The sequence below is a fragment of the Sphaeramia orbicularis genome, chromosome 6, assembly GCF_902148855.1.
Source record: "Sphaeramia orbicularis chromosome 6, fSphaOr1.1, whole genome shotgun sequence".
Taxonomy (NCBI): domain Eukaryota; kingdom Metazoa; phylum Chordata; class Actinopteri; order Kurtiformes; family Apogonidae; genus Sphaeramia; species Sphaeramia orbicularis.
Window position 1 is genome coordinate 29,706,611 of NC_043962.1, and position 24,674 is coordinate 29,731,284.

General features: G+C 40.8%; 1 protein-coding gene across 7 annotated transcripts in view; it reads right to left on the bottom strand.

Moving 5' to 3' along the window:
* tln2b (talin 2b) overlaps positions 1–24,674 on the bottom strand; it is an 80,292-nt gene that overhangs the window by 18,403 nt on the left and 37,215 nt on the right. For 5 of the 7 annotated variants that reach the window (XM_030136376.1, XM_030136375.1, XM_030136371.1 and 2 more), the window contains 32 exons: positions 21,558–21,685; positions 21,190–21,253; positions 20,902–21,006; positions 18,572–18,727; positions 17,704–17,805; positions 17,520–17,596; positions 16,259–16,442; positions 15,744–15,857; positions 15,249–15,357; positions 14,372–14,580; positions 14,025–14,123; positions 13,253–13,420; positions 12,044–12,338; positions 10,271–10,437; positions 9,465–9,593; positions 8,195–8,308; positions 7,907–8,020; positions 7,661–7,795; positions 7,327–7,455; positions 7,117–7,219; positions 6,030–6,238; positions 5,497–5,616; positions 4,696–4,893; positions 4,002–4,141; positions 3,358–3,451; positions 2,914–3,003; positions 2,671–2,793; positions 2,148–2,291; positions 1,748–1,933; positions 1,482–1,622; positions 612–793; positions 98–230 (listed from right to left, as the gene is read on the bottom strand). In XM_030136376.1, the coding sequence (XP_029992236.1) occupies positions 98–230; positions 612–793; positions 1,482–1,622; positions 1,748–1,933; positions 2,148–2,291; positions 2,671–2,793; positions 2,914–3,003; positions 3,358–3,451; positions 4,002–4,141; positions 4,696–4,893; positions 5,497–5,616; positions 6,030–6,238; positions 7,117–7,219; positions 7,327–7,455; positions 7,661–7,795; positions 7,907–8,020; positions 8,195–8,308; positions 9,465–9,593; positions 10,271–10,437; positions 12,044–12,338; positions 13,253–13,420; positions 14,025–14,123; positions 14,372–14,580; positions 15,249–15,357; positions 15,744–15,857; positions 16,259–16,442; positions 17,520–17,596; positions 17,704–17,805; positions 18,572–18,727; positions 20,902–21,006; positions 21,190–21,253; positions 21,558–21,685 (4,461 nt within the window). The remainder of the gene's footprint in view (positions 1–97; positions 231–611; positions 794–1,481; positions 1,623–1,747; positions 1,934–2,147; positions 2,292–2,670; positions 2,794–2,913; positions 3,004–3,357; positions 3,452–4,001; positions 4,142–4,695; positions 4,894–5,496; positions 5,617–6,029; positions 6,239–7,116; positions 7,220–7,326; positions 7,456–7,660; positions 7,796–7,906; positions 8,021–8,194; positions 8,309–9,464; positions 9,594–10,270; positions 10,438–12,043; positions 12,339–13,252; positions 13,421–14,024; positions 14,124–14,371; positions 14,581–15,248; positions 15,358–15,743; positions 15,858–16,258; positions 16,443–17,519; positions 17,597–17,703; positions 17,806–18,571; positions 18,728–20,901; positions 21,007–21,189; positions 21,254–21,557; positions 21,686–24,674) is intronic. The other 2 variants (XM_030136377.1, XM_030136378.1) reach the window with 1 other exon arrangement.

Here is a 24,674-nt window from a genome sequence, read left to right on the forward strand (position 1 = left end):
CAGAGATTTACAGTGTAAGCCACAACAGAGTGGCTACATATCCAATTAAGTTCTTTGCCTTAGACAGAGACAGAGTTGATGGGGTACTTGAACTTACTTCCATAGAGATATCATCTCTGCAGGGCAGGGTTTGCCCAACTGCTGCCAGAGAAGCTTGCTCAATGTCCCGGATACACTTATTGATGTTATCAATGGAGTAATCACACTCCCTCTGTCCAGGTGCCTTGTCCCTGCCACCAGAAATATTGGATAAAAATATAAGTCTGGGTTTTTGTGCAAAATAATTAGCATTTTTTAAACAATGTCCATTCAAATGGGTTCATTCTATAGAAATCAAATGCACTGTTTTCAGCATTCGAGCTGCTTTGTGAATAGAGTGAATGAACTTAGTGAGTGAAGGTGACAAATAATATTAAATAATTTGATGGAGTGCTACTTCACTTTCACATGCCTTTTGATCTCACTATTGCTCTTTCAACAATCTATTACAAGGCAGCAGGAGTTTCAGCAGCTAAAACTAATGTGTCTGTACAGTTATCACAGAATAAGCCTGATGGTTTCAGACCCTCCCCCATCACGACTCTTACTTAGTACTTAAATTAAACACCAACCTGATGGAGGTGATGAGGCTCTTGATAGAATCAGATACCGTTCTGGAGTGACCAGCTAGTATGGACCAAGTTGGAGGATCTTTAGGGTTAAGGACCAGTGAGCGGGCTGTTTCCAAAAGAAAAGTGGAACTATCTAACATTGAGCGGGCAGAGCGAACAATAGGCTCCTGAGCTGCTGAGCCCTGTGGGTAAGAACAAAATTAGCGCAGGTGAAACAACAGCTCAGGTAACCGGCTCAACAGCAAAGACATGGCCACATCAGTATGAAAGAGTTGTTAATATTCCTTGACTACCTTGGAGAGATCAAAGGTGCAATCAAAGGGAGGGATGAGATTAGAAAGGCAGCTTTACAGAGACGCAGGAAGAAACACCTTCAGTCTTTATGATCCGAGCCAAAGCCTCCCTCGACAATTAGATTAACAAGCTGAAGATTAGAGCAGCTGTGCTGAGAGAGAGTGCCGTTAAACACTGCCCTCCAACAGATTACAGCCATAAAGCTTTTAGAGGACTGCATGAGGACTTTTCAGCTCAGATTGAAAAATAAAAATCCATCTTTCTACTTGAGTCATTTTCTTGACATTAGAAGAAAAGGATAAATTGAACCTCAATCCAATTTTCGCTCTGTTGTACAAACCTTACACTGTTTGCTCACAGAAGAAGGGCCTGTTTCAAAGGAAGAGAGTAATAGTTGCAAACATAACTCTTCAGCCCTCTCTGAGGAGTGGCTTTGTGATCTTCTAGATATGAGTCTGTCCGACTTAATAGATGTACCTTAACTTTTAAGTAAAACAAATATATCTATTCATTTGCAGTTATAGAAAAAGAAGAGGAAAAAACCAAATCAGGAACTTAAAACAGACACATAAATACCTCATTGCTGATTTGAGCTGGGATGCTTGCAAACTCAGGGTTGTTGGCAAATGTCGACAAGTTCTCTACAGCCTCAAGAAGTGGGGTTGTAGCGACACGACACCTATTTCTGTTTTCCTCTGAAAAATCACCATCTAGAGCCTGAAATGAGACAATGTTTGCCCATTCTTGTAAACAACTGCTTAAACAGACATTCATTTGTATTGTGCAGACATCCACAGCTTCTCACGAGACGAAATAGATGTTGTAACAAATTTACACTCAACGTTTTGATCAGTTGGGGAGTTGACCTTGATGGTTTTGACGAGGTTGGCAGTGGTGTTGGCCACCTCTTTGGCAGATTGGACAAACTGTCTCCTTGCCACAGGGTTGGATGTTTTAGATGAAGCCAGGCGGCAGGCATTACAGAGCGCAGAGGTGTGCTTAGCTACAATCGTTGCTGCAGACAAGACCTGACACAAGAATCACCAACAAATAGCAAACAGAGTTGTGTAAAAGGAACCAATTTAGTGAGGTGTCTGGATGGATTACTTACAACATACTGGGCAATTTTTCAGATGTAATGATCCATTTAATTGAAGTCACAAGAGATCTGTATACATAATCACAATGTGGCCTCCATATGCTAGGTTCTAATGTTGTGCAGCCCCAAGTGGACCTTCTTACCTGTGAGGGACTACTGGCAGGGTCTACTAAGTTCTGACAAGCCATCTGTATAGCCTGGTTGGCCCGTGCAAACTGGATGGGATCCACCAGCCCCTCGTGGCCTGAGTGACTATTGGGATCAGACACACCTACAAGATAAGAGGCCTACAGGGAAGAAAACAATGCAGAGTTGCAACAATTTATTGGTTTGAAACAGCACATATCTCTAGGTGTCCTGCAAGACTGGATTTGCTGTTACAGTCATGCCAAGATCCCCATATGTAGTAAACATTCTCTGACTCTCTAGTAAATATATAAATGAATAGATATACTCAAAGGTTAACTGCGTATAATAGAACTATATACAAGGAAAAATCTGAAGCTACAATATGTAGCATGAGAAAAAGATGCAATGATTCAATATATTGTGTAAGCAAGGTGATCAATTGCAGGTTTTAAAGTTTAAGTAGTGAAAACATTATATTCAAAACAGCATTTTTGAGAGTACTGATAGTTCCTTGTGTCCCAAGTGCATAACCATTACCTGTCCTGCAGCTTCAGTGAGCCCACATAGGGCTTTGGATGCCACACCTACGCTCTCCCCAAAGGCTGCCACATCACCTGTCTTACAGTGTTGTGAAATGCCAGCCATCGACTCTCCTAATACCTATGGCAAGGGGAAATTGAGAAAACATGAACCAAAATAAGGTCTTCAGCCGCCTGCCACATCAAGTATTTCTGACACTTTAAGTACACAGTGCATACAATTATTTTTGAAAGCCTGTACCTTTGAGTTCTCCATGACGCTCTCGATGCAGTCAAAGTAGGAGAGTTCACTGACAGGCTCGTTAGGATTATCCAAGAGCCCTCGGACAGCCTGTATACACACAAAAGAAGTAAGATGTGGATAATCTGCTAAATCTTCTGCTATAAGAAAATAGTTTTCAGCGTTTTAATTTGATTTACAGAAGCAAAGAATATAAATGTAATTAGCTGACTGGAATATTTTGCTATTAACACATATAAATAACCAAAAAACACATATTGTCATCTATTCAAGTATAACTGATGATAGGTTTGAATTTAATTTCCATCCCCAATGAATGACTCTAGGATTCATGTGGACTTTTGTTTCCCTGATGAAAAAGATACAGGCATGTACAGGCAACAGAAAACAGGCCTGAGGAGAAAGTGGTCTGTGTGTGGTACTGTACAGTGAAAGGACAACTACCTCCAATTCCCTCAAGGCATTGTCACACTCCTTTTGTCCTGCTGCTTGCTGGGTGCAGAGCGTGATCAGCTGGTTAATACTCTCTGTCACCGCCCTGAAACACACAGGCAGCCACACAACCTTTTTAGTTCCCACGTGTCCTCTGTATGCACGCACAGCCTGGCTTCACTCGCACTCACGGATGCTTTTGGCTCCTTGACACAAGCATCCCATTGCCGGCCTCTTACTGCAATAGGCTAACACAGTGCACAGGAGCGCAGAGATTGTCTTGAGTTTGTGTTCAGCCTAGCTGAGCACAGACAGACTCTAGCCAAAGCTTCCATCTTCCTAATTAGACAGAGAGAAGTCAGTCAGCCCCAAAGCCCTGTGGGAGCAGCTGCTTGGCTTCTCTCCACTAGGGGGAGGATACTCCCTCCAGCAACGATGAACAGACACAGTTTAGGAGTGGCATACAGATGCAGTACAGAGATGTTGTGACATTTAAGTGTAAAATCAGATTTTTCATAACTTGCTTCAATTCCAGCCAGGATTCATATTCACTGCAAAAGGGTTCAGTTTACAATCAGATATTCGGTGGCATTCATAAGAAGGAAATAAAGAAAATATCTGATGCACATTTGATTGCTGTCTGCCTCTTATCGCACCTTGCTGCCACAGCTAGTAGATTCTTAGCATTGGCGGCGCCTGGATCCACAGACAGAGACTTGGCAGCCAGCAGCAGTTTGCTGGACGCCATTGAGATGTTCTTCAGATTACCAATGACTTGGATCTGGTCGTCCTTGCTCTGCACAGAAATAGGCAAAATATGGATGAATATGGAGATTATTTACAGCTGTATCCAACATGATCAAAATACACAGACAGATTTTTATTGCACTAACAACACCTGTCAAGGGACTAAAAAAACTGCACCCAATGTGTCCACACCGACTATGTCCCTCTTGTCAATCTCTCACAACCATCTATGAGCCTGATTAACGCCTGGATGTCATGCTACATCAACTAAAATCCCAGATGATCTTTCCAAATTAATGAGCAAAATAACCAGAAGAATAACATCACAAGATCTCATTTCATCTGACTGTGTTGTGTACTCTTGGGGACAATCATGTGCCTAAGTGAATTAGATGAAAAGGTCTAATTAACAAATGACTTAAATAGCTCAGGTACTGAAGTGACATCAAAATCTGAGATAGACCCCCTGACATTTTATGCATTAGCATCTAGTTAGTCATAGGTCTGAATTTTCTTCTCCATGTGTAAAACATTCAAAAACTGGTAGAAATGGGTGATCACTGAATTGTTTCCATGTAGGGGTAGCATGACCATGAAACCTACTTGGGTGTGTCCAGCCATTTCAATGCCAGCATCCAGGAACTCATCAAAGTCTTGGCTGAACTTCCCTGAGGCCGCGGCCAGCTGGCTGCTAGTTCCGCGAGAGGAGTGGACGACCTCGCCTGCAGAGTGGTTGAGCTCAGCTGCTGTGTGGTTCAGATCAGTTTGGGCCTCCTGGAACGTCTTACTGCAGGGAGGAAGCTTCAAAGGCAAGACACATCAATTAGATCCTACAGGAGGATATCAGAAATGAAGTCAAATGGAAATAACCTCCCCTGTTAGAAAAGTTTCAGTGTATAGAAGGAAAGTTGTGTATGAATACATAGACTTAAAACTGGTATTTGTGCAAGTACAAAATTAACAACTTTTGAGACCTTTTTAATTCAGGCAAAAATAACTAATAAAAAGAACAAACAAACAAAAGACAATACTACAACAAAACAAATCAAGACACAAGAAATACAGGAAACCCACCACCCTTGAGTTATTTTTTGGGAGAAAAACTAGTGATTCTTTTCTGATCATGGGACTTTACAAGAATAGACATATTCAGATTTGCCAATTGACCCTAGAGGTCATTTGCATATTACAACCAAACAGGAATTGTTGTATGACAGGAAATGCAGGTAAAACATGACAAAAACTGAACAAAACACAGATATGCTAATTAATTCTGCCACAGATCTAATTTAATGCCTCGCCTCCTACGATTCCAGACCTCGAATATCAAAAACTAAATTTAAAACATTGTAAGAATTCTTAAACATTGAGAAAGACCTGGACAAAAACTTGAATGGGACTCACAATGTCCACCAGCAGTTTCTTGCTGGCTTCTCCAATGCTCCTCAGGGCCATGTCAACATCCTTCTGGCCTGGCAGGCAATTCACACAATTATTCAGGGAGTGCGACACTGCTTTGGCCACCTGAAACACAGCACAATGTTCTGTCAGTGGACTACCATTAGTCATTCTAACAATGTGCTACATAATACAAAGTCCCTGAGCAAAGCTATAAGGGGAAAAACATCTCAAATGCAAATTGGGCTCACAGTGGTGCACAGTAATCCGTGTCACTAATTTATGCTGCTGTCACAGATATATGCCAAACAATATGTTTATCCCCTGAGGGGCTGCAGGAGAGTGAGCAGTTTTACTCTGGCACTCTTGAGAGAGGAATACTAGGCGAGAGACAGAGCAGAGAGAAAATAGCAACACATACAGGGGAGGATTGTTATTGAAAGGAGAAATGTTTACAAATCAGTAGAGGAAAGAGAAGGAGGTAGACAGCACCAATGTGATCTTTACATGAAAATCACTATCTCAGCAATATATATTACCTGTGCCAGTCTCTGCTGACTCTCAGCATCTCCTGGATGAACAAGAGCTTGATGGGCTTCGTGTATCAACATGGCAGAGCCCTCCATGACGCACTGGGCCGAGTCAAGCATTGCAGCTGCAGCTTGGGGCTCCCTGGTGCTGGCGGCCACACCTCGAGCTGCCTGGGCCAATATCCGTAAAGCCTGTGCAGTTTCTCTCGCAGCCACACCTGTTTTAAAGGTGAAACATTCCACAAATGTACAGGAAATTGAGTGGTCACACTTTCCTGCCTTCACTTTGTTTGGTAACAAGTAAGCATGGTTGTGTGTAATGAACTTGACATTTTATTACCCATATGGATTTCAGCTAGCTTTTTTGTATTTGTCCTGTTTAAGCAACAGAATTTGTCAGGCACTGCATTTCCTTTCATTGCTCTTAAAACAGCATTGTGTGAATCAACTGGCAAGAGTTAGCAGTACCACACTGAGAACAAACTGTGATCCTAACGTGCCCTTATTGTTTTAATAAATGAGTTAATATAATAAATATGGCCCCACATGGGAGGTGCCCCTAACTTATTACACATAGAGTTGAGAAGAAAAGCAGCAAATTGCATCAAATTGCGTTAACCAGCCAACTGGAGCCATTTGCTGATGGAATGTTAAATCTTGTGAAAATAAGATTAATGAGTAGCTAGCAGCACCCTGGGCCACAGCATGAAATGCTGCCTGGGAGCATTCATTGTTAGAAACGCTATTGTCTATCTGTCTTCATCTCTCCTCTCCTGAGATCTTCAGTTAAGCAGAATTGATGGTAAATCAGCCAAAGCATGCCATGCTGGATTCAAAGGATTCAGTTTAAAGCCGCAGTGATAGCATAAATAAAGGAGCCATAGTTTCCTCTGCCTGCCTTGTCCTCATATTCCCACTTGGCACAGTTAGAAGAAGGTATTTTTTTCTAGTGAACATTACAGTCAGCAATTCATATACATGTATTACATGGAACTTCTCCTGCACGGTAAGTAATTTAGACAGAGGTAAATAATTTAACTACAGGGCTCCTTAAGCTTTTCAAACATACTTTCTGTGAAGCATAGACTTCTTTTACCTGTATAATGTTCATTTCCCTGTGCAGCACACGTCAGCAATTGTGCCATCGAGGAGCCCACAGCCTTGGAAGTACTGCCTAAATCCTGAGCACACTTCTCCAACTGTGTGAGCAGCAACAACACACAAACAGATTCATATTTTTTTTCTTACAAGCTTTCTAATATCAGCATAAAGATGTATTAGTTGAACTTTAATGTTATACACTGACCGTTTCTCCAGGAAGAGGTTTAAGTTGGTTGTCAATGACAGACATCTTTGCATCTTGAAGTTCACTTTTAAGGGTCTGAACAGTTTTGAGGGCTGAGTCAATTTCTAGAGGACCACAGGCTTCGTGGGCCTTCAAAGAAAACACAGACCTATATTTTACTCACCTTCATCCATCCACCATACAGAACAGTCAGGATGCAATGAAATATGCAGCACTTGATACTTTAAAATGTGATCAAAGCATAGTCTTATGATAAACATTTCACAAGCAATAACAACCCAACTGTATCAGTGAGAGCAATCTTGCTATCTCTCTCAGTGCTGTGTATAGATACCTTCTGGGTGGCTGTCCTAAGCTCTGCCAGGCAGGTAGCCAAGTTTTTGGCACACTGGCCCAGTTGCATAGCGGCTGCCTGGTCAGCCACTGTCGGAACAGCTGACTTTGCAGACGTCACCATCTTGCTTCCAGGCTGAGAGACGGGGACAAAAAACAATAACAAATTCATAAGCACTACAGGAGCAGTTTTTGTGTGTGTTGGATGACAGAGAGTTTAATAGTTGCTGACTATGTAGTGTCCAACCTGTAAGAAGCTTTGACTGGCCATGATAAGGGCACGCTGGGCACCCAGCTCCTCAGGCTGTGCCTGGCTGCTCCTCATGCCCTGCACCAAGTGGGGAATGCTGTCTGCTACTGCCTTCAATCATTAACACATAAACAAATTTTAATATACAGAGCATCAAGATAAAAACTGAAAGGTGTCAAGACTAACAAAGCATAGACATTCTATGTAAATATGCAAGATTACAGTTAGACAGCAATGATGTTTGCTGTAGTAGTTACTATTTAACTTGAGAGTGAGTGATCTTACCTTGCAGCTGTGTACTAACTGTTGGTGAGAAGCAGTATTTTTGTTAGAAGCAGCCGCATTTTGGGCAGCTGCAATGGTCTGAGTCGCAGCAGCCGCTGCCTGCTTAGCTGCTAACTGTTGAAAAAATACAAACAGAAATGACTGAAGCTAGAGTAGTAGACTAGTGTCAGGTTGAGAGTAACGTTCCATTTTGCTCAGTTCAGTTTTATACTGTCACGTTAAGTTTTTGGACAAAGTTCTGTTGATCAAACTAAATGGATCACAAGCCAAACCAAAAATAATGTGTAAGATGAGGAAAAAGGTGAGCTATGCTGCTCATCTCTTTATTTCATGAAATGATCAACACTACTTTCCTCTTGTACTAAAAATATATGGCTTAGGTCACATTAATTCATACTCGCAAGAGTTACTTTGAAGTGTTGACAAGACTGAAAACAGAGGGAAAGACAATCCTTGGTGAATGGATGAGGAGGTGTAAATGAAAAAGAAACACACAATATATTACATGAAGACTGAACCACATAAAGAACTGACATGACAGAGAGGATAACTATTTTCTAAGACTAACCCCAGTACATTCATAAATTACTTTTTTGGTTGTAAATAAAAATAAATGCAAAAACTTGATGACCGCAGGAAAGCTCATCTCCATGAGCCAACAGACAGGTAAGATTAAGACATCTTAAGGCCCTAAATGTGTGTGTAATAACTGCTACGTGCACACTTGCAGATTAATGAAAATTTGATCTTCACTGACTCACACATTTTCTTGATGGAGGCGACCATTAGGACCATTACTGTGACCATCTGATGCATAGATGCAGACTCAGATGTATGTCTGATAACAGGCTGATCCCTGCCGCGGGTAATACATAGTTTATGTGCCTGGGAAATTGAACATTGGGCGCTCCAGAGCAGAGAGGGGCTAGTCATTAGGGGCAAACTGATACCAGAGGCTAGACACAGATCTTTACACTCAGATAGTTCATTCTGAGCACTAATGGGATTTATAGCTCACTGCTACGGGAAAGAGAAATAACACAGACAAATATACTAAATGAACCGTATTGTTCAAATAACTGCTGAGGCATCTTATTAATCGCATTATGGCATGTGTCTCATTTTCCAAATGTCTAGACTCTCCATCATTTAAGTCCATACAAAGGAATGTAAAGCCATGTTTGTATTGCAACATATCTTTCTCATTGATATTTAGGAACATATAGACATACAGCACAAAGATCAAAACAGGCTGACTCCTATGACTCACCTCTAGCCTGTTGACAAGTTTTTTCTTTATTGCATTCTGAGCTGCAGCATTAGTGGCTACACGTAGCCCCTCCGCTGCCTCTCTGAGCCTCTGTTGCTGGTCCTCATTCTCTGGGTAGGCAGCCGCCCCCTGAGGGTAACATACACAGCGATACAAATCCGTGAGATGTGCACAGATATCCATACACATTCACATTTAGCCATAACACATGAAACAGAATATAACAAAAGCAGTCGGATCTCAGTGACGAAAGTTTAACAATTCTGTTTTTACTGGATGTACAATAGATGCAAAGAGGCATTTAGCTCTGTCTGCTTTCTGACAGTTTCCAAGGAAACCGTCAGTCCCAGATTCCCACTTCCTCTTTGATAATAGCAGTGATGTGGTGATTAATGTGTCACAGATCAAAAACATCTAACGAGCCATAAGCAGCATTTCACTTGCCTGTGTATTTCACACTGATAATATCCTGCTCAACAGTGCCAGGGGCTTATTAAGAGTCACTGATGCTGCACCATTTTATTTTGGATGTGAATCGATGCCGGTAGCTACTGCGTGCAATATGCCAAAATGTGTATTTCATCAAATGAAAACAGCTCAGTTCACTTCATTTTCAACAATGCATTTATGTGTTGAAAATGACTTTCCGAGACTGATTACATATAATGAGAAATATATACTTTCATTTTCAATAGAGTACTAATGAAATTATTAACAAAAGCAATAAGATGATGTTATTGAATTGAGGTACTTCAACAGATTATAACCCTTCATTTACATTTTAGTGTGACAGTAGATACTTTTACCTTGGCTGCCTCCACCATTCGAGCCGTTGCATCAGCTAGGAGTTTGGCTGCAGCCAGCAATTTCTTGGAGTTGTCGACATCCACCTCTGCCTCTGCATCAGATCTCATAGCATTGACCAAGTCTGAAGTGGCTTGTGCTAGAACCCTGGCCTGACGAACCATCTCTCCTGTTAAAATATACAGATATACAGCTTGAACAACCCAGTCAAAGCATCACATAAATCTACAAGGCTTGCAGCATAAAGACAAGGTCATGTTAACAGCTGAAATTCACTACAAAGCTGCTTTAACATCCAAGCCATGTCTGTAGGAGAAAAGGGTTAGATCTGGTGTATTTGTATTGGATCCATTTCGACAGGCACAACTTTTTGAAAGTGATGGCTACATTGGTGAAGTGTCATCATTCATTTCAACATCAAAAGTGAGGAAGTGCTTTTTGTGATGAATGCCAAAACAAACTGGGATAAACACAGTGTTTCAAATATCTGTCAGATCACTGCTGCAGAAGTACTATCACACTCTAACAGACTTGAAGTTAAACTTCATCCCGCTTCTTTTTTGAATATGTTTTCTTTTCTTTTCACATTAAATTTTCTTGTTGTCTTGGTTTTATTGTTATATTCGAAATAAAATAATCAGTCAATCAATTAATCAATCAATCAGTCACTTACTTTACTCCTAACAGTGCCTTAGCAGTGTTGGCACATGTGCACAACAGGGGGTGACTAGAATCAAATTTTGTAATCTGACAAAGAATAGAGGAAAAATGCCTTTAATAGTCCCTCACTGGGGAGATTTCATATTTTCACTCACTGAATGTTGCTATTTTGTACAGACTCATAGGACCAAATACACAAACGTGCACAAACAGAACCAATATACATGCATTTAATGTATAGAGAGGTGTCACAGCATAAATACGACAACAGGAGCTCAATCATGGAGTACTTTGGAGATGGCTAAGTATCTGATTTACAAACAAATGTTTATATCATTATATCAGTGTAAAACTCAAGTTCATGTAGCATTGTTGGCTAATTTTCAATGTTACGTACAACCACACATATTCACAAAATGGTAAAAGTTGTGATGCTCTTTTCTGAATGTCTGCAAATGGCCTCATCTGGCAGAATCACATTTACAGCACCTTTACGTATCTAAAGCTAAAGGTTCCTGGTGAATCATCCTCTATAAAGCAAATTAAAGTCTTCGAAATATATGTAACCCACTCACACCTGCTATAAAAAGCTGTGTTTCCCAAACACCCACCTCCAGCTGGAAATAACTCAGAGATGTCTAGAGAAGACAAGACATGGAGCTGCTTTACAACCTACATACATATGGAATCAAGCAATACTCTTGAACTTTTGATCTATGGCTACAGATTTATTTTTTTCAGTGTTGTTATATGGGAGACAAGGAGTTTGTAGTCCCCCAAACTGCCCAGGTCATGTGTTTTCTTTTAAGTTTCAAAGCCTCCTTAACGCTGATTGAGACCAGATTCAAAGCTCTGTTGTGGTTTTGGATGACATGTTTCCTACAACCCCTTGAGAATTGGCTGGGTTTGGAAATTCTTCAGCCTCATGGCTCAAACCATAATAAATAGTCTCAGCTTTGAAAATGTTTCAACAGTGATTTAAAGATAAGTTGAAATGAACACAAATATGAACAATATCGTAGGGTTCTGTGGTGCAGTCCCATCGAGAATGAAGCTCTCAAACAAATGGAACTGATGCATTTTTCAGCAAGACTTCACCCACGGCTGTTACTTACCAGCGTCACCCATGGAAGTGAAAATGTTTTCTGTCACGTTCATGATAGTGTCTGTGGCCTGATCGTATCGTCCGATGGGTTCTCCGCAGCTGGCGTAGTGGCGAACATGCTGCAGCAGGTCGCTGAGGGCCTGGCTCACCACACCAGCTGCTGCCCCGACTTGCTTCAGCAGCTCGCCATCGTCGCTGGCCGAGCGGCAAGATTTAACGCAGGTTTCCACTGAGCGGTCGACCAGCTTCCCGGCCTCGACAAGCTGTTCCTGACACACTGGGGAGCTGATGGTTGGGCTCACCACCTGCACCACGCACAGGTCATTGGCAAAAAAATTAGAAGCATTCTAAGAATTTAGCGTTATTCTGGTATTATAGAGACTACAGCTTCAAATATTATGTTTCACTTTTGTGTTAAAACTACATACTACCAATTATTTACAGATAAAAGGATGTGTTGGAAGTGTCTCATCATGTAGACTGTTATTGCGAATTCACCTCAGTATTTCACTGTTTTTGTTATAAGGTGCTGCTCAACACTCTTTCTGTATGTACATACGTTAAGTGGTTACCTATGATCCCTGATCTACCTAGTTTCAGTGACAGTGTTATTAATTTCATGATATTCTACAGATTTTTTCATTGTTGACTGGAATAACCGATAGCAGCATCAATAAAATAATCCACATACCCAAGACTGGAAATTTTGTCTAATTACTATTATGCCAATTATGCCAAATGTTACTAATTTGCATCATAGATATTGTATGTGCTCTGTTCATGTGCCATGTACAGATTTTTACTAGTTTTTTTTTTTTTTTTACATGAACTCAAGACAGAAGATGATTCCACATAGTTTTCTTCATCCAAATTATACACCTTATATGTAAAATATCAACAAATAATAAGCAAAGTGCATTCTTTGTTAAAAAGAAAAAATCATTTTGACTAAAACAAAGCTCCACTGGTAGGTATAGACTGGATAAATATGTTACTACATGAGCAAGAAAAGTCTCTGTGGAAAACACTGAATACTAACAACTTGAGCATTTTTACCATCAGTCAAAAACAAAAACCTGTTTAATTTGATATATTGCCCTGTCCTCTGTATATATTTAGTTTACTGCAGACTACACGTGACTCTCCTCATAGCTTCCTTCCTTGGTGGTATGTCCTTTCCCTACTTGGCTATTGAGATGAGCGAGATTTAGATCAGTACCTTGGTGCAAGCCACCAGCTGTGAGGTGGACAGGGCACACTGAGTGGCAGCTGCGATCACCCGGTTCTGCAATATGGTGTCCTCAGCCACCTGGGCCACGTTCTTGGCCTTTAGGACCAACATAGCAGCTGCATTGGCCACTGCTTTGGCCAGATTCATCAGGGTGTCCTGCAACATATTAATCAATGTCCTTCACTGAAACACAGCACAGCTGCGCACATGTGACAAAGGGGAAAAAGGTAAAGCCAATGTTTTTAAATCACTTCTTCTGCTAATAATGTGTGAATATTGTATAATTAGTGCACGCCAAATAAGAGTGTTTTTGGCTGCATCCAGTGAGTGATCTGCATGTATTAGAGAAGTATTATCTCAAGGTCAGTAAAACAAAAATGTGAATGAAATACACTGCAAGGCTCCCTCTCTAGGGATTAGTGCTTGAAAGATGAGCAAGGTGGAACGAAGGTTGTGAGAACACAAATAGAAACAGAAGGATATGTATGTAGCAGGAAAATTAAATAAACTGTAAAAAAAAACAAAAAACAAAGGGAGGCAGTACAGATATGCTTGTTTCAATGGATATCTTGAATATTGTGTTGCCATATTACCAAAAGAAAATGTCTTCTGTTACAATCCACATGAAGTAGTAGGCTAATAATAAAGCCTTATGTGATTATATAACTGTGTATTGACATTTAAATGGCGGTCTGAGAATAAATGTGTCTTCCTGTTTGGCCAGCAGTGTCATAGGAACCACGAGTGGGTGGCGTCCAACCTGGAACTTCTCATCGGTCTCGCCCTCCCCCATGTGACGGAGCAGATCCCCGCTGGCCTGTCCGATGCTTCCTGCCGCAGTCAGCACCGTCTGTCTGGGCTGCATGAGGATGACATCACCACATTCATTACTCGGGCCTGGCTTGTTCCCACACAGCCCATCATGAATTAACAAAAACAGACTTTTGGATCAAAACTCAGACCAGAAAATGCTCCTGTAATAGTTCTTCACTGGGACACTGATAAAAATCAAAGCATGCAGTCCAGTACTTTATGTGGCTTTGAGGCTACTGGGACTGCAGTCCAGAATGAAGTCCGAGTCAGTAGAATAATCAGTGGGTGTCTCACCTCAGCGGCTGCAGGCTCAACAGATCTGAGCAGGTCTGACACAGCTCCTGCCAACATTCTGGCAGCACCCATGAGCTTGTGTCCACTGCCCACCTCATCGTCCATTAATGCCGCTAGCAGCTTGACACCCTTGGACATTTCCGTGAGGTTGGAAGAGATGGTAGTGATGGCACAGCCCACTGCTGTGTAGTCAGTTTCCGTGGGCTCACCTGTGGAGGATAGATTGCCATTATTACAAACTGCACCTCTAATATGCATCTCAATTTGTTGTAACGCTGCCACACTGATTTAGTTAATCCCCGGGCCAGATTGCGTGTCATATGCCATAACGCACACAACAGTGTCAGTGTCATAATTAGAGCCTATTTGAAATGGTTCCACCAAGCTAAGCACGTTGATGGGGCAAGTGGCCGTGAAAAGGAAAAAACTTTGTCTTCCATGGTGAGGGGAGAATAAGAGCAACCAAACAGATGGCAAGGTAAGATTAAAACCCTGCAAAACGCTGGCAGGAACTTGACTGGCATATTGCCAAGTGATACAGGGGACTTGAAGAGACTCCACTCTGCCAATCAGATAAGCTTCAGGACAAGAAATTCAACATGTATTTATCAGAAGAAATATTTATCAGGGAAAAATGGAGAATGCATTCTTGTTAAGAACACTCAGAGCCTTACATGACTGAGTGCTTTGCAGCAGCTTGGAAAACAGTTTTATTGATTTGGATCTTGGGGTTACAAAAATGAGCAGATGAGCAATATTTTTTACATCACTTAATTTTGTTGTCCGGTACAAATATCACAAACCAAAATTCTGATGCTGAAATACATAAAAACTGAAAATGATAGCGTGTTCCATTGTGGTGGTTTGGCATCCTCACCTGCAGTGAGATTGACCACAGATGCAGTTCCAGCAGTGATGGCATCAACCTGAGAGTGGATTTCATGTTTGGATTCATCCACTTTGTTCTGAACCCAAACTCTGGAAGCCTTTCAGCGGAGGAGGAAAAGGAGAGCTTTCATCGCAGTGGGTGATTTTCAGATCATATAAACTTTCTAGATCAGGATTAAAGGACTAAGGCTGTAAAACACCTACGGCTTCAGAAACATTCAAATATTAAATACAACCTCTATATTTACAATCACTTCTACATCCTAATTATATTTGAGGAATGAGGAATGTGATGGACTAGTGTGACGAGAATGCTTGATTCTTTATTAGCTGTCTGTAATATCAGTAGGAATAAATTCAGGAGTGGAAGTGGAACACAAGGAGCTGAATATAAATGAAGGGATGTGTAGGGGCTCCACTACCCACACTACATCTATCAGAAAATATCTTTCAAAACTGTGCACAAAGTAGATGCTGTACTCACTAAGTCATGGCCCAGTGGAGGCAAATTATCAACATATCCCAGGTCAGTCTGGGCCTGCTGCACAGCCTGCATGCTGCTGTTGATGGTCCCCATCAGGGCCTGCTGAGCCAGACTCTGACAACACAAACATACACACACACACGTAAGTGACTAAGCAGAGGCAATTTAAATACACAGAATGTATTGTATGTGCAAAAGAGTGATGCGCTTGCAGTGTTTATACACCACTGGAGACAGATGGGCTTTTAGAGTGAGTATGAGGGACTTCTCATTTTGTATCTCACTCACAGGCCACATCATATCATTTATTGTGGTTAGCAATTGACAGCAGAGACCGTCAGCAATATTTCAAACACAGCATAACAGATATAAATAAGACATGTGAGGAAAACATACCTGAACAATGGTTGAAACTGAGCTTAATTTGCTTCCCACTGAATATTTTTCATGTTAAATGTTGGAGATTAGAGTTGCACAAAAATTGTCTAGAATAACTTGCAACTAAAAATACTCACAAGTGGGGGCATGTGTCCTCGGTGCATTTGCCCTGTAGTTATTTGCTGCTGAGCGGAGGGCATAGTACCCATGTTGAAGGTGTCTGGACCACCGATGGACCCTGATCGAATGATGCCTGGCAGAGCTACTGAGCCATGCTCCACACGACCTACTCGGTTGAACTGCTGCTGCAAAATTGTGGACCTTCAAAGAGAAAGTAGAGGTAGTACATGCTCGACGACACACACACACACACACACACACACTCTATAGGAATCACAGGATGCATGATTGTGAGTCTATGTGGCTTATGATGGTGAACCACAGATAGTAACTGAAAATAAAACACTGGCCTATATCTGTTAATCAAAAGTTGGTGCATGCAACTGTGTAATTATATTTCTTTCATATCACTTATGTGTGGATTGTTAAATTATGATAGCTGTTTTGGATAATTAAGTACCTGATTAAAATAACAAAAAAACACGATATTATAATTAAAACAATTATCCTCCTAACAACTGTTCCCACTGTGGATAGACATTGTAAGAAATAATATTCTACAGAAAAATATCTGATTTCCTGCCCAGCTCAACAGATGCTCCTGACTCTATTGGTTAATTATGGCTTGTTTGGAGAGGCAGCAATTATGTTTTTGTGCTGAGAACCACAACATGGGTGAATTGGCCCGTAAGCAGCAGGGATATGATGCCCCGTTCTGCCAGAGAGTAGTTTCATTAAGAGCCATGTGGATTATCAGTGACAACAAATTTCCAATCTCTGTGTGATAGAACCACGGTCTATAAGCGTTACCTTAATTTCAATCAGTCAGTAAACCACACAGGAAAACAGGAAAGACAGCAACCAACTGGGAGATACAAAAAAATCTGAATAAAACAGCTCCCAGTAAGATGATATCTCACCTGGCGTGATATCTTAACTTCCAAATAATACAGCCATGTCTTGCTAAATACGATAATAATTAAGTGTTTTCACCAAAAGGGATTTTTGTTAGGTTTGCAAAAAACAGAAAATGTACACAAAAGCACTTCTGAAGCAAAGGACGTTAATGGTCTTCTAAATTTCAAAGTGCTGTTTTGTGTTGAATTTCCCTGTTATTGGTGTAATGTGTTGTGCAGGAAAAAATGAAATTACATGCACAATTAGACAGTGGGGTTTGAGATTCACAGAGAACAACTGGGCAAATTTAGAACTGTCAGCGATGCAGAGCACATAGCAGAACACAGACAACCCAGGGGAAAGCGCATGAGTGCTCCTCACTTCTTTGGGGAGACTGATTCCTCCAGCATGGTGGATTCTTCATCTCCCTCAAGGCCAAAACGATCCTTACTCTGCTTCTGTAGACAACAAGAACAACAGATATGACAGAGACCAAACTATGCAAAATGGACTGAGATATACATTGCAATACTTCAGTGTTCACATTTGATTTGGAGTGACTTGCCTTCTTAAGAATGATGTCGATATATCCAGCAATAAGCTGGGATATCTGCTCTCCTTCTGTAGTCTGAACAGAGTAATAACTCTCCTGGTATTCCCCGAAATCCTGTTTTATTGAAGACAGCAGAGATACAGGGTGAACTAAGTGTCATTTAAGTCCTAGTATTTTACCTTCTGTCTAGCACTGCGAACATATTCTACACCTAATAAGAGCCTGGCAGTCTGCTCACAGATGAAAAAAAATTGCCTTATACTGTGGGTTGTGGTTTTGAATAAACTTGGCAAAGTCTTCATCATTTCTACTATTAATGAAAAGAAAAATCGACCGTCTAATATGGCACTCCAGACTTCTCCACAGAGCTGATTAAATATCCGTTGTAGTGAATCTCAAAACAGCAGTGTGCAAATTATAGATAAACATTGAATATTTTTTTAATTTATATCAATGTTGGCAAATACACCTTGGAGTATTCTTCAAAAAATTAACATAATCTATTAGTCTTTAAATGAAGCACTCCTTTCCAATATGGGAAGAAAACAGTTGCCAACTGCCGGTGAAGAAAATTGAAAAAGCTTTCAAATAAATAATACATCTAAATACTGCACATTCTTCCCCCGGCATCTATTGTTAATCCACATGAAATAGCTGGCTAGCATGCTGAAAACATCCAATATTGCAGTCAGAGGCCTCAATAATTTTTAGGATGCTGTTTGCATTAGAGACTAAAAACTGGGGGAAAGATTAAATATGTGATTTAGAGTTTGGTGAATCCCACTGTGAGCAGAACAGCTGAATATGTGCACAGGATTTGGAGTGTATAACATCTGACTCTATAATTAGGGCTCAGGTCTTGGGGGGAGTCAGGCAGTACCAGAGTGAAGCTTTTGGGGGAGGCAGCCCATCTCTTCACTGTAGTCAGAGGCCACTCCTGCACCACATCCTTGGTCTTCTCATCCACTCGCATCACTGACTCTTTAGTTATCCCAAGCAGCCGTGGAACCAACTTATTTTTACCCTTCATCTTTTCCTGTCAAATAGGAAAACATCAGACAATATTTATGCACTAAACACCTACACGCATGATTCATTCAAGATGCCATTTGGTTGAGCCAGTCTGCCGGTGCTGTCGTAATATACATGCTGTATCTGTGTCTGTTTGAAGCCCCAGCAGGAGAAGGAAAAGGGCAGCTGTGAACTGACCCTGCAGAGTTCAGCCTTGTTTAACTGCTGCTTTATTGAGCAGGGTCTCCCCAGGCTTTAGTCACTGTCAGCACACCAGCGTGGTGCTTCCACCAGCGCTCTGCCTGACCAGCTCCAGTGCCCTCCACTCACTGCCCACTGAAAATCTATTACAGCTCACTTCAGAGGCTGAGCCCACACTTGGCTACTCTCCAGGGGTGCAGATGATGACACAAAAATTAGAGGTTTGTTGAGATGGGGGAGTAAATGTGTACATTTCATGTCTCCGGGCTATTGTTTTTTTTTGTTTGTTTTTTATCAGTGGGTCATAAAGGAAAGATCTGGAAATAGAACAAAGGCCAAGGAGTAGAACTGTTTCAAGGCTCAGAGCTCTTAAACACAAGGACAGATAACATTATAACAGTGATAATGACAGGTTGTCACAAAGGTTTATTAAAAACCTCCATTGTTTTAGGTTAGGTTACTTAAGTGTCATTAATATCCAAGCAGGAAGTTTGATTTTTTAATCTGAAGTGGGTAAAGAATTTAACCTTGTTTAGGGCTTGGGAAAACCTACTTGTGCAACGCATGACAATGAAACCTCGGCGACAGACACGTAAACACACGCACAATTGCAGAATGCAGTGTTTTATATCTGGGGATTTCACAGCAATTTTGGGTCTGACAACCAAGAACCTGTGGTTATTTTGGACTGATAGATGAAAAACAGAAGGATACAAGAAGCTGTCAGAATTCCACAAAGCTAGGTTTGTGCTTTTGCCTCTGCTAACAACGAGAGTAAAGTGCAGCTGGAGTGAATTATTTAACAGAGTCTTGAAATCTCCATCACTATATTTCCTCATCGAACACAGACAGAGCTTGCACTTGTAGATGCACATGCTTTCTTGCACACAGATAATCTGAAACCTTCTATCTGCTTTAACTATTGGGCCAAACATTCCATTTATCATCCATTAAGACCCCCACCTTCACCACGCTTCCCGGCAGTTTGTAACGAAATGGGCTGCTGTCAGAGAGCTTTTATAATACCTGCCTGTGCGACTTCATCCCATTCACATGCTGCACTTCCTTCCCACTTTTCTGTTCACCAAACCAGAACAGAACAGAATTGCTATTGTCACAAGTATTTTGCAGCACTGAATGCGCGACTGAACGGCTAACACACTTTCACTCTAAACTGCAGATTTGTTGTGATAATGAGTTTTGGTGTTTTCAGCAAGCTTTTATAACTGCTTGACAGTGCATAGCATATCAAACAGCTTTGTAATTACAGCTGCCATTCATTAGTACAGCAGCATTATGTGCCTGTCTGCTATAAGCAGAGGTCTCATTACATACAGTAGATATTGTTCAAGAATTATTCAAAATATTCAGATTTGGCCATCTTTTAAAAAAAAAAAAACTCTTTACGCTCAATAAGTTTGCCATCAACAGAGGTGCAATGTAAATAAATATAAATACTGATCGTGTATTTAAGTAGTTTTTTTCAGTTATCTTTTCCCTACATTTTAACACAAATATCAGTACTTACATCTTACATTTTCAAACAGGCTTGTTACTTTGGTTTTAATGTATCTGAATGGAGTTATTAATTATTTTCTATTTTGCATCACAGCATCTGATTTCAACAGTAAGACGTAGATAAAACAACCCCTCACACATGATGCACAACAAACAGCACTGGTAGAACACATATGAGTAGAGAAAAGGTGCCATAATGAGAACTATTCTATTTGCAACAATAAGATGTACTTTCAAATTTTACTTTTTGAGTACTTTTGAAAGCTTGATCTTTTACATTTTCACTGAACTAAAGAAGTTGAATCAGCTGAATGTAAATCAGCGCTTGGAGTTGTACCAGTGTATTTTTTAAACAAGTATCTTCTAAAGAATGTGTGTACTTTCCCCACATCTGATAACAGTTCCTCATTATGTATTAAAGAGCTGCATTACTGCACACATCGAAACACACAAACAAAGCAAAAGAATCACTGCACTTACTTTTACCAGGAAGAATGACACACCATACGTCTGAAGGGACCTGGCAAGTTTCACATACTTTACTTTTGCCTCGATTTCTGTCATCTCTCCACATGTTTTATGGTCCTGGACAAAGACAAGAAGTGACACCATCAGTACATCTGTAAGTGTACTTGAAATGCAAAGTTTGTATTTTGTCAATTTACGTTTCAACACAGAGCAAATTGCTATAATCCTCCTGGGCTTCCCACAGTTTCAAACACATTATCTATTTTAAAATGCAACATTGCAGCAATGGAATGTACATACTTGGAATATTTTCTTCTCGGACCCTCTCTGCTTGATGTACTCTTTAGGTAGGAACTCCTTCAGGCTACGGAGATAAATGACATTTTTACATGGTTACACTTTTGTGCTACAGGCATTTCCTTTTCTATTAACATACCTCAACATATGAGGTAATTCTTGCCCTACTGCCTACATATCAGAAAACAGTTGTAACAGCTGACATCACCCCTGAGTTTTCCATTGGAGGAAATCCCTAAAGTAAAGGCCAGCTAAAGTGAAGCAGGAAGAAGTAACCGCTGTACATACACAGCTGTAAACTCAACACATGAAAGTGTATACTGTGGTTGTTATTGTGGGTTTAATGTGTGTTTTTGATAAGAAAAGCTTACTCCAGAAACCCGGGCTTGTGCTTGTGCTCCACGTGGGGTCCGAATTGGATCTGAGCCTGGATCCCTGCAAACTCACAGGCCTTATCAAAGGAGACTGGGTGGGATCCATTCAGTATATCATCCCTAGCCTGGAGGAGAGATGAGCAGAACAGAAGAAAGGATGAGTGAGAGGTAGATAGTGGCATTCCAGGAAATGGATAAAACTACAAAGGCATGAGTAGTATCCAAAATTCACCCAACAGAGCTCCGTAATGAGCACTTCATTGTGTGCTTTGAAAGCAGTGTGGTTTCCGAAAGGATGCCTTCTAAGCGAATGACTAAGTGTATTTCCAAATGAGGGACATCATAACTGAGACTCATCCACACAGGGGAGCCAAATAAGATTTGTTTGTGACAGTAAAAGCCCTTCTAGACTATTTCAGATGTAACAGCTTCAGCAATTTGTGTTATTAAAAAATATTACAGAAATGTATCAGCCTTTCACAATATTCCATTTGCATTAAAGAATAGCATTCAATATGTTCAAAAAAATGTAATGACAGGATATTTTCCACCGGGTAAAAAAAAAAAAGGTTTATGGCTGATTAGTGCTGCTGAGACATCACTTATGTTTCAATGCAACTTGAGCCAGGCTGTCTACATTATCGTCACCATTTAGGTAGATGGAAAGAGAGAAGCCTTTGTTGACATCTTTCAAATGGTTGTCAGTGTGTGCTGTTTTCTCCAGGGGGCAGTCAGCTCTGCCTCTGTCTCTGCCTCCTTTCACTCCCTCTTTCTAGTTCACTGCTGCAAAATTAATGGCTCCAAAGATGGGAGGCATCGCTGACAGTGAGAAAGGCTCCATCAGTAATTTTAGCATTAGCATAACAGTGTACAGTGTGGACTCTGCTCACTCTTACGTCCCATTAAATCAATGAAAAAACTAAGAAAGAGCTTACGGCTATAACGAGGACAACAATCTCCTCCACTCACAATCAAGTCCCTTCCCCAGTGCAATTCATAGTGGAGTACATAAGCTCTTACTGAACACAAGAAGACACTCTAAAATTAGCCCTCACACATGCCATTCACCCTGGTACACACTATTCAACAGACTGTACTATTGTGAAGGAAGATGTTAGAAATACTGTACCAGGGGAACTAGAGCTGATCTCTATAGTAAATACACTGACTACATATTGAGTAAATGTTGTATGGTTTTCTAACCATCCAAATTAGGTTTGCATTATGTTTACATTGCAGAGAACAGTGCATGGCCACAGTATATATGCCTTGTACTAGGATATAATGTAACAACTAGTGTATAACATGCACAATTATATCCTATTGCTAGGATTTTAGGTCTTTATTATGACAGATTAGGATTATTTGACAGGTCATTGAAGTCAGACCTGAATTCCCCATAGTGGGCAAGTAATACAAGCACTGGTTAGAGCCATGTGAGTGGAAGTGAAGCACAAAACATCAGAAGCTGTGACACATACAGCCTGGGGCCATAGCGCTAAGGTCAACTAGTCCAGCATGGCCCAGCAGAGAACAGGGTATAATACAGCCATAAAAAATAAACGCTGACATAAGGATCCACTAAAGAAAGTAAATGTACACAGGGTAGAGGCCAGCTGTTTGCCAATAAATCACTGTAAAAGAAAATTAATGTTCCAAGATTTGTGCAAAACACAGCAATACTGTAAATTGCGGGTATATTAGTTTAATTTGGTTAGCAGCTGTACTAGTCTGGGTTCAAATCTGTCCTTATTCCTTTAAGCTTTAAAAATGTAGTAGTCTAACAGAACTAATAATTGTTTATACATATTAAATTCTGCAATGCACACTGTGTCCCTGGATAATGTAACATTGGAGATTATCTATAATTCTTCATCTGTTCCTTCTTGGGAATATGACTTTCCCTGTTATAAATAGCACAAATCAACTTCAATGCACTAAAAAGTCAAAGCAAAAGAGAAGCACACAGAGTGATACTATTGCTATGGAGGTTTATCCTGTTCTTAGCACAAATACATGACAGAATGGGAGTGGTCGAGTAGTAAAAGAGATTAGTCAGTCACTGGCAGAGCTCCCATTATGTGTTTGTGTGTGTGTGTGTGTGTGTGCGTGTGTGTGTGTGTGTGTGTGTGTGTGTGTGTGCGTGTGTGTGTGTGTGTGTGTGTGTGTGTTCGTGTGGGCAGGTTTAAAATCATAGAGGCTTCAAATCATTAATAAACATATGAGCTCATAGTTGAGTTGGAAGATTCTCTGTCAAAGAAACGCCAGCAATTATGTCATCACAAGCAAAGTCTCAATTTACCGACTTCATTCAGCTGAGTGTTTAAGAATTACAGGACTTGTTGATGGGGGGTGGGGGTGGGGGGGTAAATGATGAAGGATGTAAGAGAGGTTAAAGGAGGCAGCAGAAAACTGTGAGAAAAGACTGTGGAAGGAAAGCCTGGAGTATGTTCCACTCTGCTAGAGATCTCTTTTCTGGCTCTTCTGGCCTTTTTAACACAATGACAAATTAGAGCCACTGCCATGTGAGGAGCCTCTGTGATCTGCCTGTGTAATAACCCCTGTGTGTGAGAGCGGAAAAGAGGGAAAGATAGACTGGGAAAGGCAACACAGAGGCAAAGGGAGGCGGGGGCAGGAGGGAGGAGGCAGGGCTGTTATTGTGAAAGGAAATATGAGTCTGTGTTGTGAGGAGAGAATGATATGCACAGTGCTGTAATGTGTGGCAGGGTAAGAGGGTGGGGATGTGTGTGATTATGTCAGAAAGTGTAGGAGATGGAGAGGGAGTGGAGACAGATTGGAAGGGAAGGAAACAGAGGATAAGAAAAAGAGAAGCAACTAGAATTACCCCCTTGAGGGTGTACATTTTCAAGTTACAGTTTGCATACATGTCTGATACTCATATAATGTATGTAGTGATAATAAAAGGTAATGAGTGTATTTTTATGCAAAATGGAGATGAATAATTTCCAGGAAGAAGCATGTTGTTTTCACCTAGAGGTTATTTTTACAGAGGTGTGCGCTGTTGAATAATGGAGGAAAAAGTGTTTTTGCAGAACAGGATGGTGTCATAGCGAAGCTGATGTTTGATCTCATGGAAACGAAATGTCATTGTCT